This window comes from Mustelus asterias, chromosome 24, assembly GCF_964213995.1.
Source record: "Mustelus asterias chromosome 24, sMusAst1.hap1.1, whole genome shotgun sequence".
NCBI classification, from domain to species: domain Eukaryota; kingdom Metazoa; phylum Chordata; class Chondrichthyes; order Carcharhiniformes; family Triakidae; genus Mustelus; species Mustelus asterias.
In genome coordinates, this window is record NC_135824.1 from 52,514,693 (window position 1) to 52,535,282 (window position 20,590).

The 20,590-nt window shown below is 47.1% G+C and overlaps 1 protein-coding gene across 1 annotated transcript in view; it reads left to right on the forward strand.

Moving 5' to 3' along the window:
* Positions 1 to 18,900, forward strand: part of LOC144511396 (basic phospholipase A2 PA-9C-like) — a 28,810-nt gene extending 9,910 nt beyond the window's left edge. Inside the window, exons 2-5 of the mRNA XM_078241712.1 lie at positions 3,759 to 3,895; positions 8,495 to 8,663; positions 14,445 to 14,551; positions 18,270 to 18,900. Coding sequence (XP_078097838.1) covers positions 3,766 to 3,895; positions 8,495 to 8,663; positions 14,445 to 14,551; positions 18,270 to 18,430 — 567 coding nt within the window. The 5' untranslated portion in view covers positions 3,759 to 3,765 and the 3' untranslated portion in view covers positions 18,431 to 18,900. The remainder of the gene's footprint in view (positions 1 to 3,758; positions 3,896 to 8,494; positions 8,664 to 14,444; positions 14,552 to 18,269) is intronic.
* The last annotated feature ends 1,690 nt before the right edge of the window (positions 18,901 to 20,590 follow it).

Genomic DNA, 20,590 nt, shown 5'->3' on the forward strand with positions numbered 1-20,590 from the left:
GGTTCTGTGAGCAGCTCCGTGCCTTTAATCTCTCCCGGACCATCCGCGCTGATCGGAATCTCCAATGGCAACCAGTTGAACCAGGCTGAGTGCCGAGTGCAGCTCTGTTTGGGGTCCGGGTGGCTTCCGGTCCCACCCCGAACCCGCTCCCCCGGAGCCCCATTTCCCTCCGCCTTTGGCCCGGCCCCCGTCAGCGCCCCCTGTGCCCGTGTCCGGTACTGCCGTTGCTCCACAGCCTGGAACAGCTTCAACAGGCAACATGCACAATCTCTCCCTGACCCAGCTCACATGGTGCTTATTATCCCTTCATGCTGGCTGGGCTCAGCATTTATTGCCCATTCCTAATTGCCCCTTGAGAAGGTGGTGGGTGAGCCGCTTTCTTGAACCCACTGCAGTCCAAGTAGTGTAGGTACACCCACAGTGCTGTTAGGGAGGGAGTTCCAGGATTTTGACCCAGCGACAGTGAAGCAACGGCGATATACCGTGGAACCCCGATTTTACGCGCCCCGATTTAGCGCGAAATCGGATATGACGCGATGGACCCTTTTTTTGCTATTTCCGGTTCAGTGATTTAGCGCGACCCCGATAACATTCGCGATAACATTTTATGGACTCCAACCATCGCGTTTAAACGGGGCTGCACTGTATTTCCAAGTCAGGATGGTGACTGACTTGGAGGGGAGCTCCCAGATGATGATCGGCTGCCCTTGTCCTTCCAGTTGCTAGCAGCATGGTGGCACAGTGGTTAGCAGTGCTGCCTCAGAGCTCCAAGGGCCTGGTTCGATTCCCGGCTTGGGTCACTGTCTGTGCGGAGTTTCCACATTCTCCCCGTGTCTGTGTGGGTTTATTCCAGTTTCCTCCCACAGTCCAAAGATGTGCGGGTTAGGTGCATTGGCCACGCTAAATTGCCCCTTAGTGTCCCGGTATGTGTAGGTTAGAGGGATTAGTGGGGTTGTGGGGATAGGGCTTGGGGTGGGATTATTGTTGGTGCAGACTCGATGGGCCAAATAGCCTCCTTCTGTACTGTAGGGATTCTAAGAGTTGTGGGTTTAGAAGGTGCTGCCTAAGATGCCTTGGTGAGTTCCTACAATGCATCTTGTAGATGGTACACACTGCTGCCACTATACATTGGTGGAGGAGGGGATGAATGTTTGTGGAAGGGGTAGCAATCATGCAGGCTGCTTTGTCCTGTCAAGCTTAGGATCATAAAATCCCTACAGTGCAGGAGGAGGCCACTTTGTCCATCGAGTCCACATAGACTCCATGAAAGAATATCTCACTCAGGAACACCCACCTGTCCTGTCCCCATACATTTACCACGGCTAAACCACCTAACCTACATATCTAAGTTTATTTTATTTATTAGTCACAAGTAGGCTTACATTAATACTGAAATGAAGTTACTGTGAAAATCTCCTAGTCGCCACACTCCAACACCTGTTCGGGTACACTATAGGTCAATTTAGCATGGCCAATCTACCTAACCTGCACATCTTTTGACTGTGGGAGGAAACCGGAGCACCCGGAAGAAACCCACGAGGCTGGAATCAAATTAGGGTCCCTGGCACTATGAGGCAGCAGTGCTAACCACTGTGTCACCATGTCACCCTAATGTAGAGTGGCTGATACGCGTGGCCTTGAGGTTACAGATTGCGGTAAAGTACAATGTCTAGCATGTTGAGCGAGCAGCGGTAGTGTCACTCAACATGATGGAGAGTGTGCTCAAAGTGAAGATGGGACTTCATCTCCACAAGAACTGTACAGTCGTCCTTCTTACCGATACTGTCATGGACAAATGCATCTGCAGTAGGCAGATTGGTGAGGATGAGGCCAAGTATGGTTTTCCCTTTGTGCCCTCACCACCCACGCAATCCCAGCCTAGCACCTATGTCCTTTAGGACCTGTAAGAAGTCTCACAACACCAGATTAAAGTCCAACAGGTTTATTTGGTAGCACAAGCCACAAGCTTTCGAAGCACTGCCCCTTCATCAGGTGATCTGTGTCGACATGCGCGATCTTCTTGGAGATCCTCTCCACTTGGAGCCGGCAGTTTGCGATGTCGATGGTAGGCATGATGTGGAGATGCCAGCGTTGGACTGGGGTAAGCACAGTAAGAAGTCTCACCTGGCCAGCTCAGATTGTGGTGGTACAATTGAGCCACACTTGGTGATGGACATTGCAGTCCCCCACCCAGAATACATTCTCCCCACTTTGCCACCCTCAGTGCTTCCTCCAAGTGATTTTCAGCGTGGAGGAGTATTGATAGATCAGTTGATGGGGGACGGTACATGGTAATCAGCAGGAGATTTCCTTAGCAATGTTTGACCTGATGTGAGACTTTATGGGATCCAGAGTCAATCTCGAGGACTCCCAGGGCAGCTCCCTCCCGACTGTATACCACTGTGTCACCACCTCTGCTGGGTCTGTCCTGCTGGTGGGACAGGATGGTGATGGTTATGTCAAGAACATTATCTGTAAGGTATGATTCATGATTATGCATGACTATCTTTGAGTGTTATTTGACTAGTCGGTGAGACAGTTCTTCAAACTTTGGCACAAGCCCCCAGATGTGGTAAGGAGGACTTTGCAGGGTTGACAGGGCTGGGTTTGCCGAAGTCGTTTCCGGTGCCTCGGTTGATGATGGGTGGTCCGTCCAGTTTAATTCCTTTTTATTGCCTTTGTAGCGGTTGGGTACAACCGAGTGTCTTGCTAGGCCATTTCAGAAGGTAGTTAAGAGTCGACCACTTTGCTGTGGGCTTGGGAGCCATCTTAGCAGCTGCAGGTTCAACCCATTAGGTTGCCGACATCTCTTTAAATTCAAATCCATGGTTTTCAGCTGATAAGCACATAAAATCATTTTTGATCTCAAGCATAGCTTCACAATTTAAAAAAAATTCATTCATGGGATGTCAGCGTCACTGGATGGGACAGCATTTATTGCCCATCCCTAAATGACCTTGAACTGAGTGACTTTCACAGAATAGAATCATAGAATCCCTCCAGTGCAGAAAGAGGCCATTCGGCCCATCGAGTCTGCACCGACCACAAACCGACCCAGGCCCTATCCCCATAATCCCACATATTTACCCCACTAATCCCTCTAACCTATGCATCCTGGCGCATTAAGTGGCAATTTAGCATGGCCAATGTACCTAACCCGTACACCTTTGGAGTGTGGGAGGAAACCGGAGCACCCGGAGGAAACCCACGCAGACATGGGGAGAATGTGCAAACTCCACACAGGCAATGACCCGAGGCCGGAATCGAACCCGGGTCCCTGGCACTTTGAGGCAGCAGTGCTAACCACTGTGCCACTGTGTTGCCTCAAATGGCTTGCTAGGCCATTTCAGAGGGTAGTTAAGGGTTAACCACATTGCTGTGGTTCAAGAGTCTCATGTAGGCCAGACCGGGTAAGGATAATAAATTTATTTCCATAAAGGACATTAGTGAACCAGATGGGTTTTTACAGCAATTGACAGTGGTTTCATGGTCATCATTAGACTTTTAATTCTATCAAATTCAAATTTCACCATCTGCTGTGGTAGGATTCGGACCTGAGTTCTCAGAGCATTACCAGGGTCTCTGGATTACTTGTCCAGTGACAATTCCACCACATGTACCAGTTGATGTCACTTATAGTTAGTTCAGTAAGAGAGGTTGAACCCACAGCATCAATCTTTCCAAACTTCTGACTTTCTGGAGGATGTCCGGATGTTAGAATGAGCTCAAGGTGACCTTTGCTCTATCTTCCATTGCAGAGCGAACATGGGATGGAGTGACCCTGAGAGCCTGATAAAAGAGGTAGAGCCACGGTTACAGCAAACTTCAAACTTGCCAAGGAAACAGGACCCCATGGAGGCCCCGAAACTCATTGCTCTCCTCATTCTGTTCGGAGGTAAGTGATCAAATGGAGACCAGGTAGGAGGAGGACCAGCAAGAGAAACGAGTGAGCTAACACCCAACGCTGTGCATCACTGGGAATGCTGATCAATATCCCATTACAGAGAAAGCAAAATGTAATGGAAACCTCTGTAAGGGAATGTTTGATGGGGACAGTGTAGAGGGAGCTTTACTCTGTATCTAACCCCGTGCTGTACCTGTCCTGGGAGTGTTTGATGGGGGACGGTGTAGAGGGAGCTTTACTCTGTATCTAACCCCGTGCTGTACCTGTCCTGGGAGTGTTTGGTGGGGACAGTGTAGAGGGAGCTTTATTCTGTATCGATCCCCGTGCTGTACCTGTCCTGGGAGTGTTTGATGGGGACAGTGTGGAGGGAGCTTTACTCTGTATCTAACCCCATGCTGTATCTGTCCTGGGAGTGTTTGATGGGGACAGTATAGAGGGAGCTTTACTCTGTATCTAACCCCGTGCTGTACCTGTCCTGGGAGTGTTTGATAGGGAACAGTGTAGAGGGAGCTTTACTCTGTATCTAACCCCATGCTGTACCTGTCCTGGGAGTGGTTGATGGGGGACAGTGTAGAGGGATCTTTACTCTGTACCTAACCCCGTGCTGTACCTGTCCTGGGAGTGTTTGATGGGGACAGCGTAGAGGGACTTTTACTCTGTATCTAACCCCGTGCTGCACCTGTCCTGGGAGTGGTTGATGGGGGACAGTGTAGAGGGAGCTTTACTCTGTACCTAACCCCGTGCTGTACCTGTCCTGGGAGTGTTTGATGGGGACAGTGTAGAGGGAGCTTTACTCTGTACCTAACCCCGTGCTGTACCTGTCCTGGGAGTGTTTGATGGGGACAGTGTAGAGGGAGCTTTACTCTGTACCTAACCCCGTGCTGTACCTGTCCTGGGAGTGTTTGATGGGGGACAGTGTAGAGGGAGCTTTACTCTGTATCTAACCCCGTGCTGTACCTGTCCTGGGAGTGTTTGATGGGGACAGTGTAGAGGGAGCTTTACTCTGTACCTAACCCCGTGCTGTACCTGTCCTGGGAGTGTTTGATGGGGGACAGTGTAGAGGGAGCTTTACTCTGTATCTAACCCCGTGCTGTACCTGTCCTGGGAGTGTTATTTGGGGACAGTTAAACAAAATTGGCTGGCAAAACTGTAACTGAAGAATATTCTGCCTTTAAATAAGCGTTAGTGCGGGTACTGTCAAGGTAGATTGCCACAAGAGGGATACGCAGGGCAAGCAAATCCAGTGGTCCCTGGTTGACAAAAGAGACAGAGAGCATGGTGGAGGGGGAAATCTGGATATGGCAGATGTCATGTGGGTGTGAACAAGCACAAAAACATTTCAGCTCGAATAACATGGACAGCAAGCTCTTCCTGAAACAGTCTTCCCTGCTGTCAACTAGCTAACCTGATAAAATCTGTCAAAACCACACAGTGCTATTGTCAAGCCTGAAAATTGCTCAGTATCACAACAGGCAGGATAAGAAGTGGGGTGAGTAGAGAATGGGCTGAAATTTGAGTCCCGCGTGGGCGGCACAGTAGCACAGTGGTTAGCACTGCTGCTTCACAGCTCCAGGGACCTGGGTTCGATTCCCGGCTCGGGTCACTGTGTGGAGTTTGCACATTCTCCTCGTGCCTGCGTGGGTTTCCTCCGGGTGCTCCTGTTTCCTCCCACAGTCCAAAGATGTGCGGGTTAGGTTGATTGGCCATGCTAAAATTGCCCCTTAGTGTCCTGAGATGCATAGGTTAGAGGGATTAGTGGGTAAATATGTAGGGATATGGGGATAGGGCCTGGGTGGGATTGTGGTTGGTGCAGACTCAATGGGCCAAATGGCCTCTTTCTGCATTGTAGGGTTTCTATGATTCTATGATACATGGGGCATTATTCGCCCAAACAATTGCTAAGTGACATAATGGCAAGAATAATGGAGTTAGAAAGTGTTTTCATTGGCAGAAGGGTTGAGAACCAGAGGCCATGTTGTATGGAGATTGGCAAAAGACCCAAAGGTGATGTGAGGAAAATACCCATTTTGCGGCGAGATCTGGAATGCACCGCTTGAGAGAACATTCAATCCTAGTTAGACTTGAATAAACATAGTTGCAAGGTGACACCAAATGAGAGAGTGGGATTAATTTCTTTTACAGAGAGATCGCAGGGCAGGGTGTGGATGAACAGAGGGATCTGGGTGTCCATGTGCATAGATCCCTGAAAGTTGGCACCTAGGTTGATAGGGTTGTTAAGAAGGCGTACGGTGAGTTAGCTTTTATTGGTAGAGGGATTGAGTTTCGGAGCCAGGAGGTCATGCTGCAACTGTACAAAACTCTGGTGCGGCCGCATTTGGAGTATTGCGTACAGTTCTGGTCGCCGTATTATAGGAAAGATGTGGAAGTGTTGGAAAGGGTGCAGATGAGATTTACCAGGATGTTGCCTGGTATGGTGGGAAAATCGTATGAGGAAAGGCTGAGGGGCTTGAGGTTGTTTTCATTAGAGAGAAGAAGGTTAAGAGGTGACTTAATAGAGGCATACAAGATGATCAGAGGATTAGATAGGGTGGATAGTGAGAGCCTTTTTCCTCGGATGGTGTTGGCTAGCACGAGGGGACATAGCTTTAAATTGAGGGGTGAGAGATATAGAACAGATGTTAGAGGTAGGTTCTTTACTCAGAGAGTAGTAAGGGCGTGGAATGCCCTGCATGCAGCAGTGGTGGACTCGTCAACGTTGAGAGCGTTCAAGTGGTTATTGGATAAACATATGGATGATATTGGAATAGTGTAGATTAGAGGGGCTTTAGATTGGTACCACTGGTCGGCGCAACATCGAGGGCCGAAGGGCCTGTACTGCGCTGTAATGTTCTATGTTCTATCGCATGACCCCAATGGGCTAAATCGCCTCCTTCTACACAGTCACCATACTATGATCTGGTGATTCTTGTCAAACCCTAAAGCCCTTGAGAAGGTGGTAGTGGTAAACCATCTTCTTGACAACAGCTGAGTGACTTGCGGGAACTTTTCAAAGAATCATAGAATCCCTACAGTGCAGAAGGAGGCCATTCGGCCCATCAAGCCTGCACCGACAACAATCCCACCCAGGTCCTAAGCCCCATGTATTTACCCTGCTAATCCCACTGACACTAAGGGGAAATTGACTATGGCCAATCAACCTAACCCGCACATTTTTGGACCATGGGAGAAAACCGGAGCACCCGGAGGAAACCCACGCAGACACGGGGAGAATGTGCAAACTCCGCACAGACAGTAACCCAAGGTTGGAATCGAACCTGGTTTCCTAGTGCTGTGAGGCAGCAGTGCTAACCACTGTGCCACCGTGCCACCCAAAGGACAGTTAAGAGCGAGTCAAATCGCTGAGGGGCTGGAGTTACATATACACAGACCAGGTAACTAGGGCAGATGTTCCTCCCTGCAAGACGTTAGGAAACCAGGCAGGGTTTTTATAACAATCTAGTCATTTCCTGATCTTCGTTGGTGACAGCAGCCTTTAGTTCAGATTTAATTAAAGTAACTGAATTAAATTCTCCAGCTGCACAATGTTCATCTGTGTGGATGAACCCCCTCACTTCAGCGGGTATGATATTTTAGTGGTTCTATTACAGGTTTAGTAATCTTAAGGGGAGGCAATGGCCTAGTGGCATTATCACTAGACTGTTAAACCAGAAACTCAGCTAATGTTCTGGGGACCCGGGTTCGAATCCCGCCGCGGCAGATGGTGGAATTTGAATTCAATAAAAAATATCTGGAATTAAGAATCACCTGATGACCGTGAAACCATTGCCGATTGTCAGAAAAACCCATCTGGTTCACTAATGTCCCTTTAGGGAAGGAAATCTGCTGTCCTTACCTGGTCTGGCCTACATGTGACTCCGGAGCCACAGCAATGTGGTTGACTGCCCTCGGGGTACTAGGCATGGGCAATAAATGCTGATGTGGAGATACCGGCGTTGGACTGGGGTCAACACAGTAAGAAGCTTAACAACACCAGGTTAAAGTCCAACAGGTTTATTTGGTAGCAAATGTTCTCCAAGTTCTCCAAGGCGGCCTTCATGACACACGACAGCGCAGAGTCGCTGAGCAGAAACTGATAGCCAAGTTCCGCACACATGAGGACGGCCTCAACCGGGATCTTGGGTTCATGTCACACAATCTGTAACCCCCACAGCTTGTCTGGATTTGCAGAATCTCACTGGCTGTCCTGTCTGGAGACAATACACATCTCTTTAACCTGTGCTTAATGCTCCCTCCATTCACATTGTTTGTACCTTTAAGACTTGATTATCTGTAAAGACTGCATTCCAATCATTATTCTGTAAATTGAGTTTGTGTCTCTGTATGCCCTGTTTGTGAGCATTTCTCCACTCCACCTGACGAAGGGACAGCCTGTTCCGGAAGCTAGTGGCACTTGCTACCAAATAAACCTGTTGGACTTTAACCTGGTGTTGTTAAACTTCTTACAATAAATGCTGGCCAGCCAGTGACGCCCATGCCCCACGAATAAAAAAAAAGTAATCTGGATGTAGACTAATGATTGAGGGGCATGGCGTTTGACCATACGCTGATATTTTTCCGATTGTTTCACAGTGATGTTAATCCCCGTTCAAGGCTTTGAGATTCGGGGCAGAAAGATGACCAACTTTACATCTGTCGTCATCTGTGCCAACCCAGGCATGAATACTCTGCGTTACTCCAACTATGGCTGCTTTTGTGGGATTGGAGGAAGCGGCAACCAGCCAGTTGATGCATTTGACAGGTAATATGAGCCCCATAGTGAACACGAGAAACACTCTGGGCTGGAGTTTCTTTGAATTTATTTGATTTGATTTATTATTGTCACATGTATTGGGATGCAGTGAAAAGTATTGTTTCTTGCGCACTATACAAAACATACCGTTCATAGAGAAGGAAAGGAGAGAGTGCAGAATATAGTGTTACAGTCATAGCTAGGGTGTAGAGAAAGATCAACTTAATGCGAGGTAGGTCCATTCAAAAGTCTGATGTCCTTGACTCGGTTGGTACGTGACCTCAGACTTTTGTATCCTTTTCCCGATGGAAGAAGATGGAAGAGAGTATTTCGTCCTTGAGGTAGAGAGCAGGAGTCAATGGAGAATTCCTGGCTTGGCCAGCCTGCCTCTGGAGAAAGTAAGAGTTTTAACAACACCAGGTTAAAGTCCAACAGGTTTATTTGGTAGCAAATACCATTAGCTTTCGGAGCGCTGCTTCTTCGTCAGATGGAGTGGAAATCTGCTCCACTCCATCTGACGAAGGAGCAGCGCTCCGAAAGCTAATGGTATTTGCTACCAAATAAACCTGTTGGACTTTAACCTGGTGTTGTTAAAACTCTTACTGTGTTTGCCCCAGTCCAACATCTCCACATCTGGAGAAAGTGCCAGGCAAGGGTGGGACTTTCGTTGTAGGTACGGGCTTCAGTCAGGCCAGGCAACCTGAGGAGAAAGTTCAGAGGCAGCCTCGGAGGCTGCCGTGTGTGGGGCGGGCTGTTTTGAAAGGCCCATCTATGTGCGGGACTTTGTCCCAGTTGTACAAAAAGCTCTCACCCCTCAAAACCCTTCACCATCCCACACGCTCCCCATGCATCATCCATGCCACCCTTATGTCCCCCACCGAGCCCCCACCATGCCAAGGTTTGCCACACACCTACCCTCTATGACCCTCTATGTCCCCACATGCCAAGGTAGGCCCCTCACCTCCAACTAAAGCCCATGGAGTCTCATACCCCTTATGCCAATCAATGACATTTCCATGCCTTTCACTGACACATTGTGGCAGGCAGTGACTAGTGGGGTCCCGCAAGGATCAGTCCACAGATCCTTGAAGGTGACGTCACAGGTGGAGAAGGTAGTGAATAAGGCATATGGCATGCTTGCCTTTATAGGACGGGGAATAGAGTATAAAAGTTGGGGTCTGATGTTGCAGTTGTATAGAACGTTGATTCGGCCGCATTTGGAATACTGCACCCAGTTCTGGTCGCCACACTACCAGAAGGACGTGGAGGCTTTGGAGAGAGTACAGAGGAGGTTTACCAGGATGCTGCCTGGTATGGAAGGGCTTAGTTATGAGGAGAGATTGGGTAAACTGGGGTTGTTCTCACTGGAAAGACGGAGGATGAGGGGTGACCTAATAGAGGTGTATAAAATTATGAAAGGCGTAGATAGGATGAACGGTGGGAAGCTTTTTCCCAGGTCGGTGGTGACGTTCACGAGGGGTCATAGGTTCAAAGTGAGGGGGGGGGAGGTTTAACACGGATATCAGAAGGACATATTTTACACAGAGGGTGGTGGGGGCCTGGAATGCGCTGCCGGGCAAGGTGGTGGAGGCAGACACACTGGGAACATTTAAGACTTATCTAGATAGCCACATGAACGGAGTGGGAATGGAGGGATACAAAAGAATGGTCTAGTTTGGACCAGGGAGCGGCGTGGGCTTGGAGGGCCGAAGGGCCTGTTCCTGTGCTGTATTGTTCTTTGTTCTTTGCTTGGGCCCCAGCTTTTCACAATGCACATCAATGATTTGGATTAGATACTTTTACTTTTTCTAAATTTGCTGACGACACAAAACTAGGTGGGAAGGTGAGTGGTGAGGAGGATGTTAAGATGCTTTGGACAATTTAGAGTGATTTAGACAAGTTGAGTGTGTGGGCAAGTATGTGGCAGATGCAGTATAACGTGGAAAAATGTGAAGCTTAGAAGTTCCACTTCGGTTGGAGAAACAGAACGGCAGAGTATTATTTAAATGGGGATTATAGTCGGTAAAAAATACCTCTGAGGCTGGTATGAGTCAAAATAGAGTAGGCTTTATTCTCACAAGCTTGCGGGAGAACTTGATCCCTTGAAAGCGGAAGCCAAAGTTCTCCCTGAACACAGAAAAGTGGGGATATATATACAGCATGGCTTCTAATACTGGTCACGAATCAACCCCAGACCAGTCACGACTCAGAAATACAATTTACAACTGCTGGTCACGAAGCAAGCTTCCAAACCAACTACAAAAAATACATTGATAGCTTCTTGACCATAAACCAGTGTATCTGGCATCCTCAGCACACGAAGCGCAGGTCTTCTGTTTCCTGTTCTTCCCACGGTTCCCCTTTGAAGTTCCGACGCTCGTCCAGCTGCCTCAGCGGGAGTTCCTCTTCAAATGGCTGATATCGCGATCCACACCATGGAATCGCCTGTCTTCCGCAAACCACACACAAACTTGTAGGAAAGGTAAGACTTCACAAACATATTCACATTTACATTGACTATCTATTGTTATAAAAATAAAAGTTAACTGGTATTAATGTCAGAAGCAGTACAAACAAGAATAACTTTTATTCATGTCAAAAGCAGTATAAACCTGAGGGAAAGCAGTATAAACCTGGGGAGATTAGCCACAATGAAGGGTTATGCTTGTGATACATTCTAAGTACAAAGTTCAACCTTTTAGGTACAAAATACATTAACCCTTTCCCTTCTTCAGGGATCGATTAGGAAATGTTGACGTACAAAGGGTGTCCTAGGCATGCAGGTACAGCAAGCAGTTAGGAAGGCAAATGGTATGTTGGTCTTCATTGCAAGAGGACTTGAGTACAGGAGCAAGGATGTCTTACTGCAACTGTACACGGCCTTGGTGGAGTATTGTGTGCAGCTTTGGTCTACTTATCTAAGAAGAGATATACTTCCCATCGAGGGAGTGCAACGAAGGTTCACCAGACTGATTCCTGGGATGGCAGGATTGTCGTATGAGGAGAGATTTGTTCGACCGGGCCTGTATTCACTGGAGTTGAGAAGAATGAGAGGGGGAATTAATTGAACCATATAAAATTCTGACAGGGCTGAACAGGTTGGATGCAGTGAGGTTGTATCCTCTGGCTAGAGGGTTCCGGAACCAGGGGGTCACAGTCTCAGAATATGGGCTAGTCTTTTAGGACTGAGGTGAGGAGAAATTTCTTCACTCAGAGGGTAGTGAACCTATGGAATTCTCTACCAAATGAATAATAAAAAATAATTTAAGAAGGAAACAAGTAGATACATACATAAAGGTGTCAAGGGGATACAGGGAGAGCGCTGGAGTGTGGCACTGAGATAGAGGATCAGCCTTGATAAATTGAATGATGGAACAGGCTTGAAGGGCTGAATGGCCTACTCCTGCTCCTATCTTCAATGTTTCTATGTTTATACACTATGTTGGACCAAGGAACCCTATAGTGACAATACAACGTGTAAAAAGCTTTACCAAAGCAGTCATTCAACTATCAAGAATCTATCTACCTCTGCCATAAAGATATTCAAAGACTCAGTCACCTTTTGAGGAAGGGAATTTCCAAAGACTGACCAGTCTGCCATGTGGTACCTTGTCAAGTGCCTTACTGAAATCCATGCAGACAATAGCACTACCCTCATCAATTCTCCTTCTTACTTCCTCAAAACATTCTGTTAAGTTAATAAGACACAAACTTCCTCTAACAAAATTGCACTGACTATCCCTGATCAATCCATGCCTTTCTAAAGGATAGTTTGTCTTGTCCCGCAGAATTGTTTCCAGAAATTTGCCTATGACTGAAGTTACACTGATTGGACTGAAGTTACACTGATTGGCCTAAAGTTTTCTTGCCTATCTCTCACACTCTTTCTCGGTCTACCTTGACTCTGGTGTCCTAAGCCAGCTATCAATACACTGTCCCTTGCACCAAGCACTCACTGGCCAATCAACTTATAATATTCCTGTGATGTCCACAGTTTTTTGGTGAGGAAGGGGGTGAAAGGTTATCAGGGGGAAGGTGGGATGCAGATTTTAGGTTACTATCACGTCGGTCTGGAGCTTAATAAATTGGGCAGCATGCTTGAAGGGCTGAACTCTTTGTTCGTGCATTCACTCAGCTTCATTTGCAACTGAAGTTGTCCTAACTACCTAAATTACTTTAAACAATGAATTTCCTTGCTCACTCCTCACTGATTTTAAACAGTGAATTTCTTCCTCACTGATTTTAACCAGTGAAGCTCCCTCCTTGCTGATTTTAACCAGTGAATCTCACGCCTCACTGATTTTAACCAATGAATCTTCCTCCTCGCTGATTTTAACCAGTGAATCTCACTCCTCACTGATTTTAAACCGTGAATCTCCCACCTCGCTGATTTTAACCAGTGAATCTCCTTCCTTGCTGATTTTAACCAGTGAATCTCAATCCTCACTGATTTTAACCAGTGAATCTCACTTCTCACTGATTTTAACCAGTGAATCTCACTCCTCACTGATTTTAAACTGAATCTCCCTCCTTGCTGATTTTAACCAGTGAATCTCATTCCTCACTGTTTTTAACCAATGAATCTTCCCCCTTGCTGATTTTAACCAGTGAATCTCACTCCTCACTGATTTTAAACAGTGAATCTCACTCCTCACTGATTTTAAACAGTGAATCTCCCACCTCACTGATTTTAACCAGTAAATCTCCCTCGCCCTGACTTTAAACAGTGAATCTCAATCCTTGCTGATTTGTGAAACTCCTACCTCGCTGATTTTAAACAGTGAACTCACTCCTCGCTGATTTTAAATAGTGAATCTCCCACCTCGCTAATTTTACATTGTGAATCTCCTTCCTCACTGATTTTAAACAGTGAATCTCCCACCTCGCTGATTTTACATTGTGAACCTCCTTCCTCACTGATTTTAAACAGTGAATCTCCCTCCTCACTGATTTTAAACAGTGGATCTCCCTCCTCGCTGATTTTAAACAGTGAATCTCCCTCCTCGTTGATTTTAACCAGTGAATCTCCCTCAACAATGGATTCATGGACATCATCAGATTCTTAATTCCTGATTTTGTTTTCTACTGAATTCAAATTCCACCATCTGCCGTGGCGGGATTCGAACCCTGATCCCCAGAACATTAGCTGACTTTCTGGATTAATAGTCTAGTGATAACACCACTAGATAGGATGCCATGTTTGTTGTGGGCATGGAGCCATACTTATGGGCAGGATGCCATGTTTGTCATGGGCAAGATACCACGTTTGCTTCAGAAAGCATTTGGTCTTGTGATAGGGATATCCATGCTCATTGGATGTATTCTAAAGTTAAATCTAAACATCCCTTCCCTGCACTCCCCTCCACCCTACCCCTCCGCCCCTCCGCTGAAGAATCATGTGGACTCAAAACGTTAATTCTGTTTCCCTCTCCGCGGATGCTGCCAGACCTGCTGAGACTTTCCAACATTGTCTGTTGGATAATCTCCCCCACCCCCCGCTCCCTCCCGGCACCTCGCTCCAAACCTCAGGTCCATCTCAATAAACAAAAGTGCCCAGTAAAGTTGGGGGGGGGGGGGGAAATCAAACTTCCCTATCATGCACTTTTCTCCCGGGACGTTTGCTGTGAATAATCAAGAAATTAATTTTTAACACTTGGGAACTCTAGGGCAATCCTACAGACTTGGTAACCCTATCTGAGGCTATGTTGCTTAGGCACTGACTGAGTTTTATTCTCTACAGAAGGACTTACATCCATGAAATAATATTTCCTGTTTGTCACTCTCTCCTAGGTGCTGTTATTTGCACGATCAATGTTATGGTGAGGCCATTAGCATGGGCTGTTCCATTTGGACCACACTCTATATTTCCCACTGCTATGATGAAGTTCCTATGTGCAGTAAGTGAGATACTATTACTCAGCTATTAATTTAAATACTCTCCAAGCATTCCAGGTTAATGAGACAAACAAGAACAGGAGCCAACTCTTAATTCACTCAACAATCTCCTTTTATTTAACAATTCATCAACTCAACTTTAAACAGTTGCAACGCTTTCAATTTTTTACTGAACTTTAACTCTTAACTGAACATTAACTCTAATTATTTAACTGAAAATAGATACTACCAGGTTTTAGTGAAAACTTCCCGATGTGGAATCTATCCTTGTGGTCTCTGAAGAAGTTCCTTCAGGGCACACTTCTTACGATGGTGGATCTCAATAGAGTTGCCGCCAGAGACAAAAGACTGCACATGTCTTTTATCTACAAATTCTTTCACTTGCTTCCAGAAGATTCTCTGTCACCCAGCCAATTGTCTAACCGGAAACCGATCGCATGACTCAAACAGTCAATGAAATTACTTGTAATCGATGCCATTACGCTTGGTTCAGATTGCATGTCTTCCACATACAACTTGTTACCTGAGTGCCACCAGGTCTACTCCAGAGTAAACACAGGAAGCTTCGGGTCACAGTTCTCAGACCAGATCACGACTCACAGCAACATTCCAACCAGCACCTGGTTTTGTTATAAGTTGAGCAAAAATCCCAGCATGCTTAACTCTCGACCAGAATAGCCATTTTAAAGCCAATATTGCCATTGGTGTTGTTAAAATCATGGTTCTTGTCATTCTTTCTCAGTCTACAATACCAAACCAGACATTGTTTGATCTTAGGGAGTTCCACTAACTCTCTGTCCCTTCACTTCTCTCCACAGGTGAGTGCCCATTGGCACTGACAAGTCTGTGCTGATTACAAGTTCTGAGATTCGCAGTGGCCCCAAGGTTTTCATAGAATCATGGTTCCTTTCATCCCATCTTGTTGGCGTAGGCACTTTGCAAGAGTAACTCACCCAGTCCCAAATCCCCCACATTGTCCTGCTAATTTTTTATCCTCCGATACTTATCCAAAGTCCTTTTGTGAGCCACAATTAAATCTGCCTCCATGATACTTCCAAGCAGTGCATTCCAAATTTCAACCACTCATTGTGTCAAAAATAAGCCTCCTTTCATTCTTGTATGATAGGAACGTAGGAATTAGGAGCAGAAGTAGGCAATTCAGCCCTTAGAGCCTGCTCCGCCATTCAATCAGATCACAGCTGATCCCTTCCTGATCTCAAATCCACCTCCCTACCCATTCCCCATATCCCTTTAACCCATTTTCTAAAATCAGAAATATATCTAGACATAGACATAGACATAGAACAGTACAGCACAGAACAGGCCCTTCGGCCCACGATGTTGTGCCGAGCTTTATCTGAAACCAAGATCAAGCTATCCCACTCCCTATCACCCTGGTGTGCTCCATGTGCCTATCCAATAACTGCTTAAATGTTCCTAAAGTGTCTGACTCCACTATCACTGCAGGCAGTCCATTCCACGCCCCAACCACTCTCTGCGTAAAGAACCTACCTCTGATATCCTTCCTATATCTCCCACCACGAACCCTATAGTTATGCCCCCTTGTAATAGCTCCATCCACCCAAGGAAATAGTCTTTGAATTTTCACTCTATCTATCCCCTTCATCATTTTATAAACCTCTATTAAGTCTCCCCTCAGCCTCCTCCGCTCTATCTCTTTCTATCTCTTTCCTGGAACCATTTAATGATTCGGACTTCACTGCGCTCTGGGGCAGTGAGATCAACAAATTCATTCCCCTTAAATCTGTCTCCTCTGGTTCTGGAACCTTCCACAAGTGGGAACAGTTTTCTTTCTATCCACTCTGACTCCATCCTTCATAAGTTTTAATAGCTCTGATCAAATCTCCTCTCATCTTCTTCTTGTCTATTGCGAACAGACCCAGCTTCTCCAGGCCAGTTAGGCAACTGTGGTCTCTCATCCCTGGAACCATGACCATGAATCTTTCGTGTCACTCTCCCCAATGTCTTCACATCTTCCCCAAGACACGGTGCCTGGAATTGGATGCAGTATTCCAGTTGAGGTTCTTCACAATTTCCATTCTTCTCGATTCCATGTCTCCAATTATGAAGCCCAGGATATGCCACTTAAACCCCTTTTTGAATCTACCCCCGGCAACTCCAGGGGGAGGCAGTTGTGTCGTGGTAATGTCACTGGACTAGTAATCTAGATTAATGCTCTGGCGGCACGGGTTCAAATCCCACCGTGGCAGCTGGTGCAATTTAAATTCAATTCATAATCTTGAACATAGAAATAGTATCCATAACAGTGACCACGAAACCGTTGTCAGCTGTTGTATAAGCCCATCAGTCCATCTCCGAAGTGAGTGTCTCGCTCGGCCATTTCAGAGAGGCAGTTAAGAGTCAACCCCATTGTTGTGCGTCTGGAGTCGTAAGTAAACCAGACTTGGTAAGGACGGCAGATTTCCTTTCCAGTGCTAACCACTGTGCCACAGTGGTTAGCACTGCTGCCTCACAGCGCCAAGGGTCCATGTTCAATTCCCGGCTTGGGTCACTGTCTGTGCGGAGTTTGCACGTTCTACCTATGTCTGCATGGGTTTCCTCCGGGTGCTCCGGTTTCCTCCCACAGTCCGAAAGACATGCTGGTTGGGTACATTGGCCAGGCTAAATTCTCCCTCAGTGTACCCAAACAGGCGCTGGAGTGTGGCGACTAGGGCATTTTGACAGTAACTTCATTGCAGTGTTAATGTAAGCCAACTGTGACATTAGTAAATAAATGTAAAACGTAGTGCCCTTTTAGGGAAGGAAATCTGCTGTCCTTACCAAGCCTGGCCTACTTACGACTCCAGATGCACAACAATGCGGTTGACTCTTAACTGCCTCTCTGAAATGGTCGAACGAGACACTCACTTCAGAGATGGATAACAAATGCTGACCGAGACAATGAAGCCCGCATCCCATGAAAGAATAAAATAACCCCTGTAACCTTTATTGACTTAAATGGCTTGATGCATCGCATTGTCATTGTCTTCAACAACAAGTGAGGAAGATTCAGCAGAAATCTCTGTAATTAGGGAACCCCCAACACAATATTAAAGACCCCAAGCTGGGAACACACAAACCCAACTAACATTAGCCAGCCCACAGCATTATGGACCCCAGTAAGAATCATAGATTCCTACATTGCGGATGGAGGCCATTCGGCCCATCAAGTCCGCACCGACTACAAACCCACCCAGGCCCTAACCCCATAGCCCCATGCATTTACCCAAGATAGTCCCCCTGACACTAAGGGGCAATTTAGCATGGCCAATCCACCTAACCCGCACATCTTTGGAGTGTGGGAGGAAACCGCAGAACCTAGAGGAAACCCATGCAGACACGGGGAGAATGCGCAAACTCCACGCAAACAGAGCCGGGAATTGAACCCGGGCCCCTGGCGCTGTGAAGCAGCAGTGCTAATCACCGTGCCACCTTGCCGCCCAGAAACCCTTATTTAATTAGGGGTCGCAGAATATGAAGAGACTAATACAAAATTAGGGGTAGTCCACAACTCTGGTGTTCCACAATTCGGACGTCCTTCCCTGAAATATTTTGGACCCAGTCAAAGCATTATGGAGCCCCCAATATTAAAGATCCCTGCAGCATTGAGGATCTCCACGTGGTTGGAGAACACCCACAGCATTAGAGTGTACAATATCAGCTGTACATGATATATTTTTATAGTCCCCTCTTTTACAGGTGGCTCCTGGCAATTGTGGTTCCCGTGCGTCAGCAAGATGTGTGGATGCGATGTCGCTGCTGCTCTGTGCTTCAGGAAGCACAGCGACGAATTCAACCAGATATTTGTGGATTACGACCTGGACCTGTGTCAGACAGTCCCAGGCTCCAGCTCTCAGTGAAGTGGCAGAGATGTGGCCGAGAGACATACGGCCAGGCGGCTCTCCAATGGAATATTCCTGGTCTATCGGAAGGGATACCTGTCGCGTGGTTTCTCTGACTTCTTAATCATTGAGTGTCACTCATGTCTAGGATTTGTTGCTGTTTGTCCACTAGTTAATTGAAGATGAGGTTGCAGTGAAATAAAGCACAGTGAGGGAGCCTCTTTGCTGCTCTCACTGATGGGAGCATGCAATGCTGGCAGTGGGAATGTTTGTTAATTATTGAGACAGAAATCGTTCTTGGCCCTGGTTGTCAGGACCCCGGGGGGGGGGAGATGAACAACACTGTGGACATTTCAATGAGCGAAATAAGACTGTGCATCAGTCAGACACAAATCGGCAGCAATTTGCATCCGAGTCACCATTTAAAATATATGTTTTTACATAAACTGGGACAAGCAGAGCCAGTCTTGACTTGTCATTTGAACTTCTTCACCTGAAATAACATTCTTGAGCTGAGCTACCGGTCCAGGTTCTCAATCAGCTTCTGTCCTAAAGATGGTAACCATGTCTGAGATCCACTTCCTGAAGGTGCTGACTCTTACTGGGGTGCAGTTCCTGGAAATGTTGAATCTCACTGGGGTACACTTCCTGAAGGTGCTGACTCTCATTGGGATACAGTTCCTGAAGGTGCTGACTCTCACTGGGATACAGATCCTGAAGGTGCTGACTCTCACTGGGGAAATTGCTAGCATCCATTATTGAAGGTGCAACAACATGACACCTAGAAAATCAACACCTTCAGGAACTGTACCCCGGTGAGATTCTGCACCTTCCCAGGAAGTGTGCCCGAATGGGACTCAGCAAATTCGCAGGAATTGTACTCCAGTGAGAGTCAGCACATTTAGGAACTGTACCTCAGTGAGAGTCAGCACCTTCAGTAATTATATCACAGTGAGAGTCAGCACCTTCAGGAACTGTATCCCAGTGAGAGTCAGCACCTTCAGGAACTGTATCCCAGTGAGAGTCAGCACCTTCAGGAACTGCACCCCAGTGAGAGTCAGCACCTTCAGGAACTGCACCCCAGTGAAAGTCAGCACCTTCAGGAACTGTATCCCAGTGAGAGTCAGCACCTTCAGGAACTGTATCCCAGTGAGAGTCAGCACCTTCAGGAACTGTATCCCAGTGAGAGTCAGCACCTTCAGGAACGTTATCCCAGTGAGAGTCAGCACCTTCAGGAACTGTATCCCAGTGAGAGTCAGCACCTTCAGGAACTGTATCCCAGTGAGAGTCAGCACCTTCAGGAACTGTATCCCAGTGAGAGTCAGCACCTTCAGGAACTGTATCCCAGTGAGAGTCAGCACCTTCAGGAACAGTATCCCAGTGAGAGTCAGCACCTTCAGGAACTGTATCCCAGTGAGAGTCAGCACCTTCAGGAACTGTATCCCAGTGAGAGTCAGCACCTTCAGGAACTGTATCCCAGTGAGAGTCAGCACCTTCAGGAACTGTATCCCAGTGAGAGTCAGCACCTTCAGGAACAGTATCCCAGTGAGAGTCAGCACCTTCAGGAACTGTATCCCAGTGAGAGTCAGCACCTTCAGGAACTGTCCCCCAGTGAGAGTCAGCACCTTCAGGAACTGTCCCCCAGTGAGAGTCAGCACCCTCAGGAACTGTATCCCAGTGAGAGTCAGCACCTTCAGGAACTGTATCCCAGTGAGAGTCAGCACCTTCAGGAACTGTATCCCAGTGAGAGTCATCACCTTCAGGAACTGTATCCCAGTGAGAGTCAGCACCTTCAGGAACAGTATCCCAGTGAGAGTCAGCACCTTCAGGAACTGTATCCCAGTGAGAGTCAGCACCTTCAGGAACTGTCCCCCAGTGAGAGTCAGCACCTTCAGGAACTGTCCCCACAGTGAGAGTCAGCACCCTCAGGAACTGTCCCCCAGTGAGAGTCAGCACCTTCAGGAACTGTATCCCAGTGAGAGCCAGCACCTTCAGGAATTGTCCCCCAGTGAGAGTCAGCACCTTCAGGAGACTTGTCTATCTTTAGCCCCATTAACTTGCCCAACACAACCTCTTTCGTGATAATGATAGTTTCTAGGTTCTCACCTGCCATAGCCTTCCTGTCATCAATTTTTGGCATGTTATTTGTGTCTTCCACTGTGAAGACCGACACAAAAT